Source organism: Clarias gariepinus, chromosome 12, assembly GCF_024256425.1.
Source record: "Clarias gariepinus isolate MV-2021 ecotype Netherlands chromosome 12, CGAR_prim_01v2, whole genome shotgun sequence".
NCBI classification, from domain to species: domain Eukaryota; kingdom Metazoa; phylum Chordata; class Actinopteri; order Siluriformes; family Clariidae; genus Clarias; species Clarias gariepinus.
The window spans coordinates 9,789,180-9,809,119 of record NC_071111.1 but is presented as its reverse complement, the minus strand read 5'-3'; the positions used below and the strand labels follow the sequence as shown (position 1 = coordinate 9,809,119).

General features: G+C 39.8%; 1 protein-coding gene across 6 annotated transcripts in view; it reads left to right on the top strand.

Moving 5' to 3' along the window:
* The first annotated feature begins 1,043 nt into the window (after positions 1 to 1,043).
* The window catches only part of mical3b (microtubule associated monooxygenase, calponin and LIM domain containing 3b), a 35,009-nt gene continuing 16,112 nt past the window's right edge, over positions 1,044 to 19,940 (top strand). For 2 of the 6 annotated variants that reach the window (XM_053508300.1, XM_053508298.1), the window contains exons 1-17: positions 1,045 to 1,250; positions 3,915 to 3,995; positions 5,417 to 5,709; positions 5,815 to 6,022; positions 8,866 to 8,982; positions 10,833 to 10,934; positions 12,013 to 12,168; positions 14,021 to 14,121; positions 14,207 to 14,464; positions 14,745 to 14,860; positions 14,962 to 15,088; positions 16,198 to 16,282; positions 17,817 to 17,964; positions 18,053 to 18,249; positions 18,571 to 18,677; positions 18,770 to 18,841; positions 18,926 to 19,105. In XM_053508300.1, coding sequence (XP_053364275.1) covers positions 5,443 to 5,709; positions 5,815 to 6,022; positions 8,866 to 8,982; positions 10,833 to 10,934; positions 12,013 to 12,168; positions 14,021 to 14,121; positions 14,207 to 14,464; positions 14,745 to 14,860; positions 14,962 to 15,088; positions 16,198 to 16,282; positions 17,817 to 17,964; positions 18,053 to 18,249; positions 18,571 to 18,677; positions 18,770 to 18,841; positions 18,926 to 19,105 — 2,241 coding nt within the window. In that variant the 5' untranslated portion in view covers positions 1,045 to 1,250; positions 3,915 to 3,995; positions 5,417 to 5,442. Of the gene's footprint in view, positions 1,251 to 3,272; positions 3,996 to 5,416; positions 5,710 to 5,814; positions 6,023 to 8,865; positions 8,983 to 10,832; positions 10,935 to 12,012; positions 12,169 to 14,020; positions 14,122 to 14,206; positions 14,465 to 14,744; positions 14,861 to 14,961; positions 15,089 to 16,197; positions 16,283 to 17,816; positions 17,965 to 18,052; positions 18,250 to 18,570; positions 18,678 to 18,769; positions 18,842 to 18,925; positions 19,106 to 19,940 lie in introns of those variants that run through there. The other 4 variants (XM_053508297.1, XM_053508299.1, XM_053508301.1 and 1 more) reach the window with 4 other exon arrangements.

The following is a 19,940-nucleotide window of genomic DNA, read 5'->3' as shown; positions in this document are numbered from 1 at the left end:
TAAATATACTAAGGAATGTGTGTACTATACTTAAATATGATACAATTGTATTAGTTATGTCAAATGCAAATATTTGGCTTTAAATCAATGTTGTGTTATAGTACTTAAAATATATATCTATATACCCAACTTCTTTTCACAAACTGTTTCACATCAAAGAGCGGTAAGTTACTGTAGAGCTCGCTAAAATATTGTGCGGTCATGTTTTGAATATCGAAGAAAGTAAAGTTTATACTTTGACGGGCGTTCGAATCAAACCAGGCCACCCATATTCTACTACTAGAATTAGAATATTTTAATGATGAGAAAAGTAATGAAGAAATAGTAATGAGTTTTGCCAGCTCGTGTCTAGTTGAATCAGTTGACACTAGATGGAGACATCACACTGCTTTTTGTAAACACCAGCGCGCCTCTTAACTTGCAAATCTGCTCTCTCTTACTCTCTCACACACACACACACACACACACACACACTTTTAATCTTATTACACTGTATTACGCAGTCTCACTGCAGGTGTAATGAGGGGATTAGGATCTACTGTACACCAAGTCTACGTCTAACCCACTTTCACACAACACCATCCCACAACACAACACAACACACAGTCATCGTATGGTGTTATTAATAAAGTCAGAATTAATATTAAGGAAATCCGAAATATGTGTTAGATGATAAAAGAATAGATTTTATATCAAATGTAATAAGTCAAAAGATTTCCTTTTTTTTTTTTTTTTTTTACTGAGATTAAGGTTAGAGTAAAATTTAGGAATATCATTAAATAGCTGCATTAATACTGTAATTGTGTGTGTGTGTGTGTGTGTGTGACGCTGATGTCAGCAGGTGCTGGCTGCTGTAGGAGTCAGTAAGTGCCTGGCAGATCCTTCTCCTGACCTTGCCAGTGAGAGAGAAAGAGGACAGAGCTGCTCTGTGTGTGTGTGTGTGTGTGTGTGTGTGTGTGTGTGTGTGTGTGTGTGTGAGTGCACGTGAGTGAGGCAGTAACAGAGCAGTCCCAGTTTCTGCACTGCAGCTCCGTCCTGATGGAAATGAAGCTGCAACAGCAGTGTGAGCAGAGTGAAGGGTTCTGGCTCGGCGCCAGAGGGAGTAAGACAGAAAGGAAGCAGTGAGACAGAAGTAAAGCAAATTCAAAGCGAGATCGGATGTCAGGAGTGTGTGTGAGTGTGTGAGTGTGTGTGTGGGAGTGTGTGTGGGCATGTGTGTGTGTGTGTGTATGCTGCAGTGACCCGGCACTGTGAGTATTCTTTCTATTCTGATCCAGTCATCTCTGCTTTAAGGCGGGCATACAGTGTATGTGTGTCATATATGTACTGAACTGTGTGTGTGTGTGTGTGTGTGTGTGTGAGTTGTTCTGTTTCACTGAAGTGTTTTAAACAAGGTTCTTTATGGTTCTGTGATAAATCTGGAAATAGCTCGGTTTTAAATCTGTCCTCGATGGGAATGTACACACACACACACACACACACACACACACACACACACACACACACACACGTAGATTCTGTATAAAAGGTTGATAGGGAATGATGTGATTTTTGAGTCTGTGAGCATCCGTACATTCTGTAATAACATGAGCTGTGTGTGTGTGTGTGTGTGTGTGTGTGTGTGTGTGTGTGTGTGTGGTTGAGCTCATCCTTTGAGTAGTATCCAGTCCATGGAGATATCTGCCAAGTCAGTGATTGATCTGTTCTGCAGCACTGCTTTAAACCCAGCATGCTGTCACTCTCTCTCTCTCTCTCTCTCCCACACACACACACACACACACACACACACACACACACACACACTTAAAGGACAGAGGACGAGTGGAGTGACAGATTCTGGTTATGAATCTTTCCTGACTTCGCTGTTGATCTGCACTTTAACTCACACTGCAGTATTTTTAGCTCAGACACTCTGTAGCTTTAACCTCTGCTCAGGTCTGTTCAGGTAATCCCATGTGTGTGTGTGTGTGTGTGTGTGTGTGTGTGTGCACCTGTCTCTGTGTTTTCCTGTGTCTGTTTGTGTGTATCTGAGTCTGTGCATACCTCTATACGTGTGTGTGACTATGTATCTGCATCTGTATGTCTGTCTACGTGTGTGTGTGTGTGTGTGTTCCTGTGTGTGTGTGTGTAGTTGTATATTAATGCCTGGTTGTACTGTTGTTGTGTGTTTCTCTGTGTTTCTCTATTTGTTAGAACAAAAAAAAAATATTTTTAACCATTTATATCATGTTCTTTCCACTTCACAACTACTGCATGTGCTGCCTTGTGTTGATCTGTCACATAAAATCCCAATAAAGTACATTTACTGTACGTAAATACTTTTGCACTGTATGATCTGCTATGACGGTTAGGGTTCGAGGGCAGTGCACACACTCTTCGTGAAGGTGTACACACGTGAGTCAGATAGAACTGATCTATGTTAGACTTCTAGTTTCGTAGAGCATTACGTCATAGCATGGACGCAGTAACTAGCATGCATGTTATGTTAGCATGTCTGTCCGTCTGTCTGTAACCCAGAACTGTAACTCTCCATCTAACTTATTAATACAAAGAAATATAATTTTGTAAGGTTGACTATGTCACACCTTGTACTGTATATGCTTTTGTCGTCAGCCAAATACACTTTCTGTTCTGTAATCAGAGAGTGAATCACAGATGTAGATCAGATAAAGATGATTATTTTTTATCTTAAAACGACTCCAGCGCGTTAAAATTCCCTTTTACCACTTCAGCTCGGTTATTTCAGCGAAAGTGAAAATATGAACCATAGTCCTAGCCAAAATATTCAGTTTAGCTTTTCTAATTAATATCTATTGGTGCAGGTGTGTGTTTACATTAAGCAAGTAGCGCATTAGTATTATTTTAAAGTAGATTATTAAATCCGGCTGTTCATAACATCGCTGTTACTTAACAGTTTGATTTCACTTATGGTGCAGGTTAAACTTCAGGCAGATATCTAAGGACTGCTAAAGTTTCATTGAATTCTGTCCAGCGGTTGGTTTAAGACGATTAAATCAAAGTGGATTGTAATCTGGCACAAAGCATACATTTGGCTGGACAGACACACAGACAATCAGACAGAAATTTTTCTGAAACTGGTTTTGAGTGCTCCAATGTACTGTACAGTCTGAAACTTAAAGATATTACAGAAAGTGTGCATTTAAAACCCTTTAATCTGAGGAAAGCTTATCATGCAGGAAGCTAACAGGCTAGGCTATGAAAACAAATCACAAGCTCTTATTTTCTGAAGAAAGTTTGACCTTTTTGGTTGTTCCAAAAAAAATAAAAGAATGGCAAAAGTGCTCTGATATTAGGTTTTACGTCCCCTAGCAAGTTTCACCTTCAGCAGATGTTTTTAGTCACATCATCAAGCTTCTGGCTGAAGTTCTGGTTGGATATTTGGCCACTTCTCCTGGCAGAATTTATATAGTTCATTAAATTAATTGGTTTCCTGGAACACACACAATTTATTAACACAGTCCACAAATGTTTGGTTGGGTTGAGGAACTAAAATCTTAACGTTATCCTGCTTTATCCATTCAACAACCAGCTCTGATCTGTGTTTGTGGTGGTAAAACATATATACCCGATTTTATTTTAATTGAAGTTTCACCAGAAGCTTATGCTAAATAATTCTCAGGTAGACCTCCTTCTTCATAATTTCATCCACTTTGTACAACGCACCAGTTCCACATCATAGTTCAGCCACATGGTGGTTGTGATGCTACCACCACCATGCTGAACAGCTGCCAGTGGTCACAGGGATGAATGCCTCACCTTCACTCCTCCTAATACACCTCTGGTCCAAACTTTCCTCCAGAATGTTTATTTCTTTTACCATGTTATCAGCTGCAAACTTTAGTTGAGCATGAAGGTGTTGATGTTGGAGCAGGGGTTCTTTCTTTGTTTTACAGCCATTGAGTCCACGGTGATGTAAAACTCACTTGACTGTAGGAAGTCACACTAGCTTTCCAGAAGCTTCCAGTTCATAGCAGGTGAGCTACGTTCCGCAAAGTTCTGCAAGGTCCGCAAGCTTCCGCGAGGACCGGCAAAAAAACTAAATGTGTACATCTAACATCCTCTTTCTGAAATCGACACAGAGCTCCTTGGACTTCCCCATTGTGCTTTCGGGTTGTCAATCTATTGTGTGCTGTCAAACACATTGTTTTGGCACAAATAGGGTTATCAGCTCATCAATTAGTTCATTAATTATTCATCAATTAGTTCATAAATTATTCATCAATTAGTTGTCATCATTAACAGGATTTAAGATGCATTTAATTGGGCTTGGCAAGTAAAGTGACTTTTGGGGAATTTCAATATGTTCAAGATGATGTTCAAGTCAAACCGGGACTTTTGATTGTGCAGAATGACAGGACGCAGTTATGATAATAAAAACTACCTTATTTCTTTATGTATTTCCCTTCTACAGTAATGTACTTAGCCCAGTTTTGACTAGTGCTTGATTACCATCAAGTTAGAAAGTTTTTTCAGTTCGCCTGAGCCATAATCAGACTCCCTGCATCACCTCTGAAACGCTGGCCTCCAAGGAACTCCATTAATGACCCCAAACATATGGAAATGGCTTGGAGTGAGTTCAGGACTGTATGGGGATGTGGCAATAACTCCCAGCCAGTGGTGTTGGTGAAAGTTTGGTGTACAGTTCCCACAGACAGATGTGTCTTTTCTGTAAGTTGGTGACAAATGATCTATCAATTTTGAAGGATCAGGCGTTCCACTTGGCTGAATGTTCATTTGAATGACCAGGATTATTATTCACAGACGTAATGCCTCCTTTAAAACTTTTGGAACATTCAGAATGTTCATGTGAATGACCAGGAATTGGTTTTACTCCTTCATTCACCATAAATTTCATCAGAGGTCCCGGTTTGCCTTGAACGCCCCTCGTATAATTGTGACTCTGTGCTGACATCAGAAAACCCGAACTAAATTATAACTGCACCCAAAAAAAGAAAAATGATTCATAGCTATATTAAGGGCAGAATTTTTATTCTGCTTAAATATGTTATTTAAAGAACAAATATTTATACAATTTTTTATCATTAATTGTAAATATAAAAACACAAAATATGTTGCACTGTTCTTTTGTAATAGTTAAATTTGTTATAAAGACAAATTGCTGTGACATTTAATAAAAGTACACATTTGGCTTTGATCTTACTGTACATGAAAGTAATCAGATTTGTAACAAAACCTCACCACCACATCGCTGATTATTTTCCTATGACCGAATACCTTGAAGTGTTTTGTTCCTTTTTGGCTTTATTACAGAGTTAAAAATCTCCTCCTTACCCGTCCATTCCGTCCTGATGAATCAGTTTCTCCCAATGTAGACATCTCCACGCCTCTCTCACTTCCTCCATCCTTCCCCTCTGTCTTTCTCTCTCTCCCTCAGGTGTGTTGGGATCACGTTGAGATGAGATGGGTGATGGACAGGTGGTGGCGGAGGGGTGCCGCCCCTACGCCCTCTTTGACAGTTTTGTGCAGGCGTCGACGTGCAGGGAGACGCTGCGGGCGTTTCAGGAGCTCTGCACTGAGCTCAACCTGCGGCCAGGAGACAATCCACTGTTCTACAAGACCCTGAGGTCCAGACTCAACTACTGGAAAGCCAAAGCTCTGTGGGCCAAACTAGACAAGCGAGCTAGCCTGAAGGAGTACCAGAGAGGCCATGCTTGTTCCAACACAACCGTAAATAATGACACACGCACATCCAGGATTGGACAAAATGCTAAAAAACAAACAAACAAAAATTTAAGCCAAATCATTAAGATGCATGTTTTCTGTGATTGTCAGTGTCTGATAATAGGTGCAGGACCATGTGGGCTCCGCACAGCTATCGAGCTTAGTTTTCTGGGCGCGAGGGTGGTGCTGGTGGAAAAGAGGGACACGTTCTCCCGGAACAACGTCCTCCATCTGTGGCCTTTCACCATTCAGGATCTGCGTGGCCTCGGGGCCAAGAAGTTTTACGGAAAGTTCTGCGCCGGAGCCATCGATCACATTAGTGAGTAAAGCTAACACTATTTGCCGCTTCATTTTTGCCTTGTGTGTGTTTACGATTATTCTCGTATGTTTCATTGTGAGATCAAATCCAGATTACTTACTTAAGTAAACAGGAAGTATTTCAAAGCAAGGCTAAGATCATTCCACTTGTGTGAAAATACAAGGGATGTTCAAGTCAAACCGGGACTTGTAATAAAATCTCTTGTGATGGAAGGCATTAAACTGATTGATATTTATAGAAGACATCAATCATCAAGTACGGTGATGAGGCTCTTAGTAAAACATTTGAATTGTGCAAAGTTTTAGAGAAGGCCGTATGTTCATTGATGACCTGGCCGGGGTGGCTCGGAGCCCGCTGTAGTCGTTGTTTCACTTGCTGATACTTGAAAATCAACAGATAACTTGTTGCCGACGTAGGGAAGACATGCATCTGTCTGTGGGAACTGTACACCAATCATTCATCAACACCACTTGCACTTTACAGGAGCTCAGCTGGGAGTTCTTACTACATCCCCTATACAGTCCCCTATACCCCACTCCAAGCCATTTCCACATGTTCAGGCCATTAAAGGAGTTCCTGGGAGGCCAGTGTTTCAGACGTGAAGCAGGCAGTCTGATGATGGCTCTGGTGTACTGAGAAAACTTTTCACTGGGATGAGTGCATTAGTGTAGCAGGGGATTATATAGAGAAATAAAGAGAGTTTTTCCTCTCATAACTGTGTTCTGGTTCTGCACAATCAAAAGTCCTGTTTTGATTTGAACACCCCTTGTACAAATATTTTTACTATTGACATTTTTAACAGGTTTCTTCACATTTTAAATACCACAGTAGATCACGGCAGTACCGCGTTCTTCCAACAGAAGACACTGTATCTGTATTTGTAACCCTTACCATAGACACCAATACAAAGCGGCTGTATTGGCCACATATTTCCAAATCTGCAGATCAAATGGTCGTCTCGTGTTTTTCCCTACCCTTCAGGCCATCAGTGTTCTGATGGTTAGTACCATTACTGTGTTTGAAGATTTCCTGATTCATTTCCTGACATGGATTGAGTTAAAACAGCAACAGATCTATTGTTAGATCTGTTGCTGTTTTATATATAGCCTAGTTTTTCAAAATACCCAAATTGGTAATGATGCCAAATGAGTACATTTACAAAGGAAATGTCCTACGCCTAAAAAGCAAGGCAAAGGTGTATTTGTAATGGCTCTTCACATCAAATAGCTCGAGGATGCATTTGGACACGTTTGATCAAATGAAATGCTTTATATTATATCTAGCCAAACCTGTTTGTAATTTCTTAATATAAGTTTACAACAAACCAAATTAAAGCTTATTTCTTATCAAATGTAACTTCAAAAGTAAGAGAACAATAAATTTTAATATTTTTGCTTTTTTCAAGAAATAAATTGCTAAAATCAGCAAATTCTTTGGCAATAGAACAATATTTTTTTTCTTAAAATTTTATAAATTCTAATTTTATTAAAGATAAGCTCAATAATCTTATGTTTGGTTTGTTGATACATTTTGTCATTCATAATTGTATTATTTTGTTATTATTTTATTAATGATTGTTTTTGAATCAATCTTTACAATAAAAGTTTTAATAAACTCTGCACATATGAGGTCGTTAGAGGTTCATTGCATTACTCATGACATTTTCTAATCAGTTTCTATTAGCTGATGCTTTTGCTAATTTCAAGGATTTACATAGCTCTAAAAAGACGCAAATTCATCTGCTGTTAAGTAGGCTGGAATTAATAACAAGATATAGAAGTAAACCTTATCTGTCCCTTTATACAAGAAAATAGACAAACCTGCTTAACATTCAAGACACACTGACTTGCCAAGATCTATATTTTTTTGCCATCTAATACCTTGCTGTCTCAGTATAAACTGGATCAATAAACCCCAGATTTATGTAAGAACATTTGGGGTTTTTATAGCAGTAGATTTCAAGGTTACTAAAAAAATGTTTAAATATCAGGTATTCAAACCAACTGGAGGGGATCATCCACTACGCAAAAGAAAGTAGATCTCGTCTTGATGTAAGAGCAAGAAACAGTACTTTAAATAAAGTATAACTGTTATATAAAGTATTTTAGATATATTATAGAATAAATATAAGCCTAGTTCTAGATAAATGTATGCAGTATATTTCAGGCTGAAACTTCTTAACCTATAAACTGAAAATGTATTTCTTTCAATCAATAAATGCTTAATTAAAGCAAAATAATCTGCCAATAAAGGAGGCATTAAAGCATGAACTAAGAAATATATAAAACTCAAACATTCAATATTTGTTTAAAAACTGAGATCTAATACAGCCTGAAAGTAAGGGCAGTCTATCACAGAAAATCACTTACATTTTTTTTTTTTTGTAAGTATAACAAAATCACGTATTTCTTATAAAACATGCAGATCATGGTATACTGTAAGTCTATAAAGCTACAGAGTTTAATGGTAGAGAAAGCAACACAAGGAACACTCTCTCTCTTAACATTTTTTTCACAATGTTTTGTGATATTGTGTTATAGTAAATATAGCCATCTTTCTTTTAAAAAAGATGAGTAAAAGGTTCAGAAGAAACAAGTATACAGGGCATTCATCTCAAACCGTGGCCATGTGAATGAAGGCGTAAAGAAAGTACAATGATAAGACTCTTACTGGCAAACACATTGATAAATGCCTTAGTGTAGTTATATAGAAAAATAAACAGAGTTTTTATTTCAGTTCCTCTGCGCAATCAAAAGTCCCGGATTGACTCGAACACTCCTCGTGTATACTATACTTTTGCCTGTGTTGCTCTGCACAAGCCTGAATACAGTTTATGTGTGAAGGTATTCGTCAACTGCAGCTGATCCTCCTGAAAGTGGCTCTGCTCCTAGGTGTGGAGGTTCATGTGAATGTGGAGTTCAGGAGTCTGAGGGAGCCTCCGGAGAACCAAGAGAACCAAAGTAAGATCGGATTTATGATCCAAGATCATAAATAATGTTTTGGACTTGTTTTTATTGTAGAGTGCACATTTACTCTAAACAAGACATACTCACCAGGTTGGAGGAAAAATTCACTATGTTGTGTATTGAGATGGCGGCACATTGACTTAGTGGTTAGCAGTGTCGCCTTGCATCTCTAGGGTACGGGTTCGATTCCTGGCCAGGTTCTAATCCTGCCTCTATGTGCATAGATTTTGTGCATAGATGGTTTTCTCGTGCTTGGAACGCTACATTAACTGTGCAACTCCACTTCCATACAGTTTATCACAGCAGCTGTGTGCGCTATGGCCTCCGCAGCTCAGTTACTTAACCACTACTTAATGCAACAAAACTAATGTTAAGTTTCATCCCATTTTGCATTTACATCACCCAGTGCCTTTTCCTTCCTCTTTTTTTTTACACACTCTTAGCTTGGGCGTTATTCTCAGTCTCAGACACCCTGCCCAGAGATCACCTGATGATCATCAGGTTGTGTCTGTGACAGAAAGCAGTGACTTTGAATCTGTTCTGGAGTGTCTGCAAAATGACTGATTTATGTTAAAAAATTAATCTAATTCATGTTGTAGCACTGCGTTCCACTTGCTGAAGTTGTGCTGTAACGCAGTAACATATCAGAAGTAGTACATCAGAGCTGTCCAGCAATGCAGTGAACTGTGTTTTATGTCTTCTGCATGGCAATGCTATAAAGTAATGCAACCATAAATGGAACTGAAGCTGCATTTCCTCAACATGTGCTTCAAATCCTTAAAAAGTGCTCGCGGGGAAAAAAGGAAGCTAAGGCTTGAACGACTGCGCAGTTTTCACAAGCATTGGACCAGATTGACGTCACTGACTCTCTGTATGACTTACGCTTGTCATTGTGGCTTTTCTTAGACACTTCCTAGTCCTCATTTAGCACAAACACGTTTGGAAAAAGAAGCATTAATCATTTACTTTAAGTCTGTACAGGCATGATGTGGCAACCATTCGACCATAAAAGAGTTAACAGACTGATTTTCTTAACAAAGCGCTGTTGAAAGATTCTATTTAAAACCCTCCAGAGGGATAAACCAGCGCATCCCTGGAACTCTCCAGCGAATAATAGGACCCTTTTTGAAGAGTCCTGGAAAAGAGGTTGTACACACGAGGGAGTGCTGTAGTACTGATTATACAACAGGCCCACAAACACCATTTATTAACAATGGGTTATGATTTGTTTGTTTATTTAACCAGTTATTTTGCTCATATTCAACACATATCCTTTAACGACTGGGAGAACTAGCGTTGAGCTAGCGACCGACAGTCAGTGTAATCAACTGCGGTAAAAGTAGTTTTAATTTCCTACTGGCACTATAGTGTGTAGCCAAATAGTGGTGTACAATCGCTTGTTTTACACATCAAATTGTGCCCTTGTTCACTTGGGATTCAGTCTTGTGTTAGAAGTTGGATATCTTGGTAGCTCCTACTGTATTAGCCATGACCACAACAACACAGACGGCAATTCAGAACAAGCAGTTGCTAAGGAGATAAAGTGTTGTTTAAGATGACAACGTTATTAGGTGTTTTTTTTTTTTTTGTTGTTGGTTTTGTTTGTTCGAAGACCTGCCATGATTGGATTTAAATGTGGGTTTTGGCAGGCAGTTGCTCTCTCCTCCAGTACTGTGGACCGTACAGATCTACTTATACTGGAGTTACACATCCCAGTGCTGCTATGCTCTATATCCCCACTTATGGAATGCCTCTCTACCAATCAGATTACTCGATTGGAATTAAATTTCGTATAATAAGCTCATTCCCTAACTGACAGGATGTTGTGTTTGTGTTTCATACAGGTATTGGCTGGAGTGCTGAAGTTCATCCCCCTGCACATACAGTGAATGAGCTGCAGTTTAATGTGGTTGTTGGAGCGGATGGCAGGAGGAACACCTTACCAGGTGATACCTTGCATTGACCTTTGTTCGTATATGAACAACAATTTCTTTTCTAAGACCATTGTTTATGTCCCTCCCTCTAAAATTCTGCTTTATATATGATAAGATAAGATAAGATAAGATAAAATAAGATAAGATAAGATAAGATAAGATAAAATACGATCTTCATTAATCCCAGGGGAACACATACATCTTCAGCAACACAGACTAAAACACAGCCTACGTAAAACATCCACAAGTCCTCATGGGAAAAAAAGGTAGTTAAAAAGACATCTGTACAAATATTGCACATACTGTGTGTAAGATTGCCTAATAGCCTTTAAGAATAAACATGTATACATGGGCAATTCACGCCTCATCAGCAACAAGGAGGTCGACAATACCTCAGCCCTGCAGGGACTCATGAAAGAGCCTAATGGCTGCAGGTATAAACAACCTCCATAACGCTTCTTAGTACAGCAAAGTACCTTTAGTCCATAGTGGTCCACAGTTGGCTTGGCACAGTGGCTTAGTGGTTAGCACGGTCGCTTTGCATCTCCAAAGTCCGGGTTTGATTCCTGGCCAGGTTTGACGATGAGAGAGTGAGGGTCTACAGTTGTATAAGTACAATCTTATACCTGTGAGATAAGTAAATGGCAGTAGCATGTTTTTTTTTGTTTTGTTTTTTTGGTAAATACCAAAATATACCAAAATATAACTAAGTCTTTAAAACAGGATCACCAAAATCTTTTACCACGTATCAACATGACATGAAGATGGAATTTTTTCTGGTCACGCTGATGTGTACAAAGGCCTACATGTACCTAACAAGCGTCATAAGGTTTCAACTTTGTCACATCTGTGGCATCGCTAAGCCGTGACTCTATGACGAAATATGTTTTTCGCACATTCAGCTGCATTTCACAATCCAAGGTTGAAATTACAGTTCCTCAATTCTGACTTCTTTTTATTCTGCTGTTCTATTAAACAGAAGATCGTAAAAAAAAAAATCATACTGATCTTTTGGGTGGCATTCGGTATTTAGTTTTGTCTCTTGTTTATTTGGTGAAGGAAAAGCTCCGTCTTGCTGTTTGTCTATCAGGATTTCGCAGGAAGGAGTTCCGGGGAAAGCTGGCCATCGCCATTACTGCAAACTTCATCAACCGTAACACCACAGCAGAGGCCAAGGTGGAGGAGATCAGCGGCGTAGCCTTTATTTTCAACCAGAGGTTCTTCCAGGAGCTGCGCAATGCCACCGGTAATGCAACATAACATATTTAACATAATATTAAGCAAAATAGTCTTCTCAGCTAAGGGTTATTTGTGTCAGAATATTTAAGATATTGTGTAAGAAAAGTGTAAGATTTAAACATTTACTTACATCCAGTACTGTATAATGGTGAACAGAACGTGATTAAAGAGTAGACAAGCATACACCTAGAACCTTTAAGGTTCTAATTTGTGTTTCTATCAAACCTCTTATAATGCTTTGGAAAACCTTACTATAGTAGAGTTGGTTACAAATAAAATCCCGTTAGAAAGCAAAGAAGAATTGTTAATCTAAAATATGCTCGTAGAATCTTGGCATAGTTTTTTGGTCTTCCATTTTTTAAGGAACAATTAAAGGATATACCTATAGCTTAATGAGAAAGGGTTTCCTATCAGAATTAATCGCAAGTTGAATTATTGTAGGAAGTTTAGAACCCCTAACTTATAAACTCTAGGTCTGATGTTTCTGCTATTTACTGACATTCTTTAGTTTGTCACTTTCTGGAACCAACCCGTAAACCCTAAAACTCCAATGTATGTAGAACCTTAAAATAAAGGAATTCCTTGGCAGGGCATGTTACAGAGCAAATAAACTTGTTTAGAAAACATTTTAGGCAGCATGGTGGTTAAGTGGTTAATACTCCAGGGTCTGGGTTCAATTCCCACCTTGGGTCTGTGTGCATAAGTGGCGTTTCCCAAATTGCCCGTAGTGTGTGAATGAGCATGTGTGTGTGCCCTGCGATGGATTGGCACCCCATCCAGGGTGTACCCAGCCTCATGCCCAAGTCTCCTGGGATAGGCTCCAGGCCCCTGTGACAGGATAAAGCGGTATAGTAAAGTGAGTGAATGAGTGAGTAAAAAACATTTTTATTTGAAAGATTAATCTTATCTGCTCTTTGTGGGAATTCATAAAGAAAGAAGTAAATTTCTTGTACACATTTTACACAAAAGTAAAGTTCCGCTACACCTTTTATTTGGAAGCGAAAGTGTTGGCGGAAACCTGAGTCTAAGTTAAACTGAATCATTTTGTGTTGCTCCTGGAAGGTCTTTTTGTCCAGTTTTGGCGCTATTACCCATGTAAAAGCTTCACTCATTACGGCTAGCTGACCATGTTTTTAGAACGAGCGTCTGACTTATCCACAGTCGCATTAACTAGTAATGTTCAAAACACAACATGGACAGGTCAGAGGCGATAAGGAATGACTTTGAACCAATTACTAATGAGAGAAGGTGTCGTTTAAGATGTGTCTTTCTTGCTGGAATTGCTTCTGAGACTGGTTTTGAATGCGGGTTTTGGCAGGCAGCTGCTCTCTTCACTTTCCATTACTGCGGCCCACCACTGAATCTTTCAGCACTATGTGCAGTAGTACCGGACCGTAGCCAAAGAAGCCAAGAATCCTTAACCGTGCTGAGACTGAGACCTTGTGATTAAACGTTTTGTCTGAAAGTATATTCTTTAAAACGTAGAAAACCATAGGACTGTGACACATTGGTTAGCACTGTGGCCTGGCAACTTAAGGGTCAAGCGTACAGTACATTTCCCGCCTCAGGGGTATAGAAGACAGATGAATGAATGAATAAACTCCCATATAAACCCCTTGTTTTCCTCTGGAGAAACCCACTCAATAGCTATGTAGGACCCTAAAACCGATGTCTTTCTTAAGAAGCTAAGCCCTTTCAGAAAGCACAGAGCTTGGACATACTGTGCTATATGATGAACCCTTGGTCTAAGAGTTTAGTTTTTTTCAGTTTTAGCTACACAGGACTGTTTTTGAACCTTTTTTCCTATAATTATAATCTGTGCCGTGTGTTCCTAAAGGTTAGTTATGTTTCTCTCACAGGTATTGACCTGGAGAACATCGTCTACTATAAGGATGACACGCATTATTTTGTCATGACGGCTAAGAAGCAGAGTCTGCTGGAGAAAGGAGTCATCCTGCGTGTGAGTTCTCATCTAATTGTGGGAGTGTTTGTGGGAGTGCAGTCAGGAGTGTCTACACCTGTGCTATTTATTTATTTACCTTCAGGATTATACAGACACCGAGGTTTTGCTCTCCAGGGACAATGTAGATCAGAATGCCCTGCTGGAGTACGCCCGGGAGGCAGCGGACTTCTCGACCAATCACCAGCTGCCGACTCTTGACTTTGCCATGAACCACTACGGGCAGCCGGATGTGGCTATGTTCGACTTCACATGCATGTATGCGACGGAAAACGCAGCCCTCTTACGGCAGAGAAGGGGACATCGCCTGATGGTGGCGCTGGTTGGAGACAGTCTGCTGGAGGTAACAGGAGCAAACACTCCACTCAATCGTACCTACAGTAGGCAAGGTACAAATAAATCATGCCTAATATACTTAATGATAAGGCATGTGGATGACAAAGGATGTTTTTTCTTTTTTATCGCCAATGGAAGGCAATTTTTTCTTTGTATCTCACTTAAGATGTTAAAAGTTATGAAGTAGTTCCAAATGATGAAATGTTTTAATATGTTACAAATATTTACCAATTTTCTGCATTTTTAAAGTATATCCTGTAAGCGTATCCTGTTTTATCTGCGTGCAGCCGTTCTGGCCAATGGGGACTGGCATTGCCCGTGGTTTCCTCGCTGCTATGGACACAGCGTGGATGGTTCGGAGTTGGGGACTGAGGCTTGACCCTTTAGACGTCCTGGCTGAGAGGTTTTGAATCTACTTGAATCTGACTTTTGCTCAGATGTACTGTATACAGTATATACAGTAGGCAGTGTAATTACTTATGACTTTTCTGTTTGCTCTGTTAGGGAGAGTGTGTATCGCCTGCTTCCACAGACCACGCCGGAGAACGTCAGTAAGAACTACAGTCAGTACAGTCTGGACCCCAGTACACGCTACCCAAACCTGAACACACAGGTTATTAATGCATCTCAGGTGGGTTACACACACATGCACACATGCATTTATACTGTATGCACATGTGCAAATACACACACTAGCACTTACAAATACATCCACCCACACTAGTTGCAGCTTGGGGATGGTGGTGACTGATGGTGGTGATAAAGTGTGTTAAAGGCTCTGAGTTACTGATCGGAAGGTCGGAGGTTCGAGCCCCAGCTCAGCCAGGTTTCCGCTGTTGGGCCCTTGAGCAAGGCTCTTAACCCTGTCTTCTCTAGGGGTGATGTATAATAAAAAAAAGAACATGAATAAACAAACAAAAAAAAAGAACATAAATAACGCCCTAGATTAGAGCAAGGTAAAGCAAGAGACATTGAACATGAAAACAAAAACTGCAGATTCAACAGTTTTAATGCTTAGCCACAAAGCAAGGGGGGAAAGACTGAGGGCGCCCTCTGGTGGTCTGTTTTAAAATCAACATGGTAAACATTGGAGTTTTATATCCTCTGTCCAAAATTTTATTTAGTAGCTGAAAATTCTGGCTGCATGGAATATATCTCAAGATAATCACATTTAAAAGTTTTAATTAATTGCATGTTTTTCCCCAGATCAAGGTCAAGAAATAAATCTGTTACAAAAACAACAACAAAATCACAATTAGTGCATTGTTGTTCCTCGCTGAGCTTTTCTGCCGGTTTGAATTCTTTGAGGCGTGGACTGTATGGGTTGTTTATCTATTCTCCTGATTTAGACCATCTGTTATTTCCTGCCTCTCTAATGCTCATGTTTTTTCATCTCGTTATATAATTAATGACGTGTAAAAATAGCAAGAAAACCGCAGTCTAAAATATCCGCCCTTTATAATAAAGGGGCATGTATTGATTTCAAACATTATAGATTTTCTTCTTTTGTGTAACATGAGAGTATGACTTTTTCTGCCCACGATGTCAGCGGAGAGACTGGAGAGCAAGATGAGACCTGGATGTGAGACAGGATGTTGTTTTACTGCACACACATGCATGGGGTGAAATCAGAGGACATTTTGAGTCGATTCTTGTACAGTGTGAACAGGGACATGAAAAGGTTGTCTTTGATGGTGCTGTTCATATGATGATGATGATGATGATGATGCCATTATGTAGGTTTGCCACCTCATGGACACGGATGAAGGGCCACTTTTGGGAGTCGTCATGGGACCTTCTCCGACATCAAGACTTACACACCAAGGTGCGCAATAGACACACACACAAATATGTTTTTTTTTTAAATACATGTCTGTGTATATAGATTTTTTTTGCATTATTTTCCTTTTTTACTTTGCATCTGTGGTTTGTATGTTACAAGCCTCATTCTCTTTTCATCTTTTTCATCATCAAAATTTTAGTATATCCGGGACCATAGTGATACCGGGACCTACCGGACTAAACTGTCAGACAGTTTTGATTATTTTTTTATAATTGCAAGGCTTAGTCGCTAACATCATCTCCTTGCACCTCCATGGTCCGGGCTCGATTCCCGCCTCGGGTCTGTCTGCATGGAGTTTGCCTGTTCTCCCCGTGCTTGGTGGGTTTCCTTCAGGTTCTCCGGTTTCCTCCCACAGTCCAAAGACGTGCAGATTAGGCTGATTGGCGTTCCCAAACTGCCCATGTGTGAATGAGCGTGTGAGTGTATATGTTTGTGTGCCCTGAGATGGATTGGCACTCTATAGGGTGTACCCGCCACGTGCCCTAAGTCTCCTGGGATAGGCTCCAGGCAGGCTGCGATCCTGTGTACAGGATAAATCGGTGTGGATGATGAGTAAGTGAGTGTGTGCAGCGCTGTTTGCCTTTCTCTTTAGGAGACAAATCACAGATTAATATTAATGCACCTTTGAATACATAACAGTTTCTATAGTAACAGCAGAGATATTGAGAAGGACTTATATAATAATGCGTAATCGTTGATATAGTGATGTTTTCCATGGGGAAATATTTATTTAATTTTTTCTGGAAGGAGACTCCAGCGTCAGTCCATTGTAAGAGTTTTACATCATAGGGAAATCAGAATTTTCTGTAACATTTATTATTAATATTCGTTTGTTTGTTTTTATCTTACAGTATAGTAAAATAGACATAATAAAATGCTAATCCCATGAAGATAATGCTGTACCATTCATTATTAGATAAAAGATATAATTATTGTCAAATTGCTTTGGTGTAAGAGGTAATTTTTGATGAAATTGTGATGGAGTGATTTGATGTGATTTGACTACCACGAAGTGTAGCTGTTGAGATTATCACAACTACACTTCGTGGTCATCAAATCACATCAAATCACTCTATCACAAGTCACTTTAAATAAATCACTTTAAGCATATTTGCACTGCATAAGTCACTTTTAATATGTGGATTGCACAACCCTGGACATTACTGTTCTTTTATTACCATTTATTCGGCTGCTCTTATTGTTTTACATTTTTTCATATATTCTCCATATATTTTCTATATTGTGTATTGTGTAAATAACTTTTATTTGTATATTTTTATTTTATTCTTCCCTAGTTAAACTTACCCTTTATTTTAATTTTCATATTTATTTCCTATTCCAATTCCTATTCTTTTATTCTTTTATTCTTAGGTCACGAGCAGTTGTCTAAGCATTTCACTGCATATCGTACTGTGTATGACTGTGTATGTGACAAATAAAATTAGAATTTGACTCTTTTACAGGACGTGTTGTTTTTAGCTTGACCTGTTTTTTAACACCCCTGATGTTCACACAGACTCCACAGCTCGTTCGAATAAGCTGCTAACTTGGTGCCAAGAGCAGACACAAGGCTACAGGAGTGTGAGCGTGACGGACCTCACCACGTCCTGGAGGAGCGGCCTGGCACTCTGCGCTCTCCTACACAGATACAGACCTGACCTCATGTGGGTTGGTCCTTATGTTCATGTCGAGAAACCTTTCTATAGCGTGTTGGACTTCCAGATTGAGATGGCTTTGGTTTGGCTCTTCTAGTGATTTCGAGTCTCTGGATGAGAGCGAGGCTGAGCTGAACAACCAGTTGGCCCTGGACCTAGCCGAGCGGGAGCTTGGGATCTTCCCCATCATGACTGGCCTGGAGATGAGTGTGTTAGAGGAGAGCGACTCGCTCTGCATGGTCATGTACCTCAGCCAACTTCACGATCTCCTCAAAGACGCAGTGCCCCCCAGTGGTGAGGAGAATCAACACTACACTGACTAGTCAGAGGGACAAAACATAGTAGTATGCTTGTCCTTCAGTCGTCCTTAAAAAGATAACAGAAAAATTAACCTGTGAAGCTAAATTCATAAATATTGGCACCCTTTATGCAAAACTTAATTTCGAAGAGGCTCAGAACTTGAGCATGTTCGAAATTAAGTTTTGCATAAAGGGTGCCAATATTTATGAATTTATGTCTTTTGGCAATTCTTTAAATGGAACAATTGAGTCATCGTGCCTCATATTTAGATTTTTATATGTGAAATCATGGTTCATGTCTATAAACTGTTTCCAGAGAGTCTGAGCGATGAGGAGAGAGCAGCTTTGATGTCGAACACCAAGTCTCCACTGTCTTTACTCAACAGGCTTGGACAGAGTCTGTCCCGCAAACGTAGCCCTAAGGTTGATTATACACACACACGCATACAGTAAATACACACGCGGACCAACTAATGAGCAAAAACCCATTTAACCCAAATGTACATATCATTCAGGAGAAGAAAGAGCAGGCTGCTGATGGAGTTGGAAAGAGAAGAAGGACAAGTCAAGCTGGACAGTCAGAAGACGTGCGCTCTTTTATTATTGCACCGTTTCTGCATTAATAGCTTGTTGTTGTTTTGATGGTGAATTAAAACATGTCATTACAACAGGAGGAGGTTTCACCAGATCAGCATGAAGACCACGTCACAGTGGAGAGCAACGGATTGGAATCGAGCACGCCGACGGTAGCTGGTGGCAACCAAAGCCGAGTCAAATCAATGGCGTCCCGGCTGTTGGCTAAATTTGAAGAAAATGCCTGTCCACCTTCAGCCACTGCGATACGGAGACAGGTGTGTGTGTGTGTGTGTGTGTGTGTGTGTGTGCGTGTGTGTGCTCTGTGGCTATGATATTCTTGCTTTTTGGACAAGCAGATCTAGCTATTTTAGGGTAAAATATGGACAAAAGGGAGGATCTGAGACTTATGAACTGATTCTGATGAACTAGTCCAACAAAAGCTGGATGTCAAGGAGCTATAAGGTATAACATTTAGGCATTTGGCAGACGCTCTTATCCAGAGCGACTTACATTTTTTTTTTTTTTTTATCCTATTACACATCTGAGCAGTTGAGGGTTAAGGGCCTTGCTCAAGGGCCCAACAGTGGCAACTTGGTGGTTGTGGGGTTTGAACCTGGGATCTTCCGAACTGTAGTCCAATGCCTTAACCACTGAGCTACCCCTGGCTCGTATAAGATATAAATGTGGAAGGAAATATTGATTGAGAAGATGTAGGGATTGTCTGTAGTGCAAAGAAAACTAGAGGTACAGGGGAAAAACCCATGGTGATACTGTGGACTGCCAGGAATCATGTTATTTTAATCTTTATTAAAAAACAAATGTTACTGCCAAGAAAAATGAAACATGTCTGAAAAGGCTGGCACCTCATCAGGAATGTATGGAGAATAGATGCTGAATATAGGGGGCTTCAAATAAATGCATTAATAATTCATAAGCCATCGATCCTTCATCTTCAGTAAGTGTTTTATCCTGGTCAGTATAAGCATGGATTTAGAGGCTGTCCTGACAAGACTGGAGCCTATTGCCAACCGACAAATAATACACATACACACACATTAATGTTATGCTTAACTCTGTAGCTCATATCCTTGTATTTTTGTCTATTTGGTT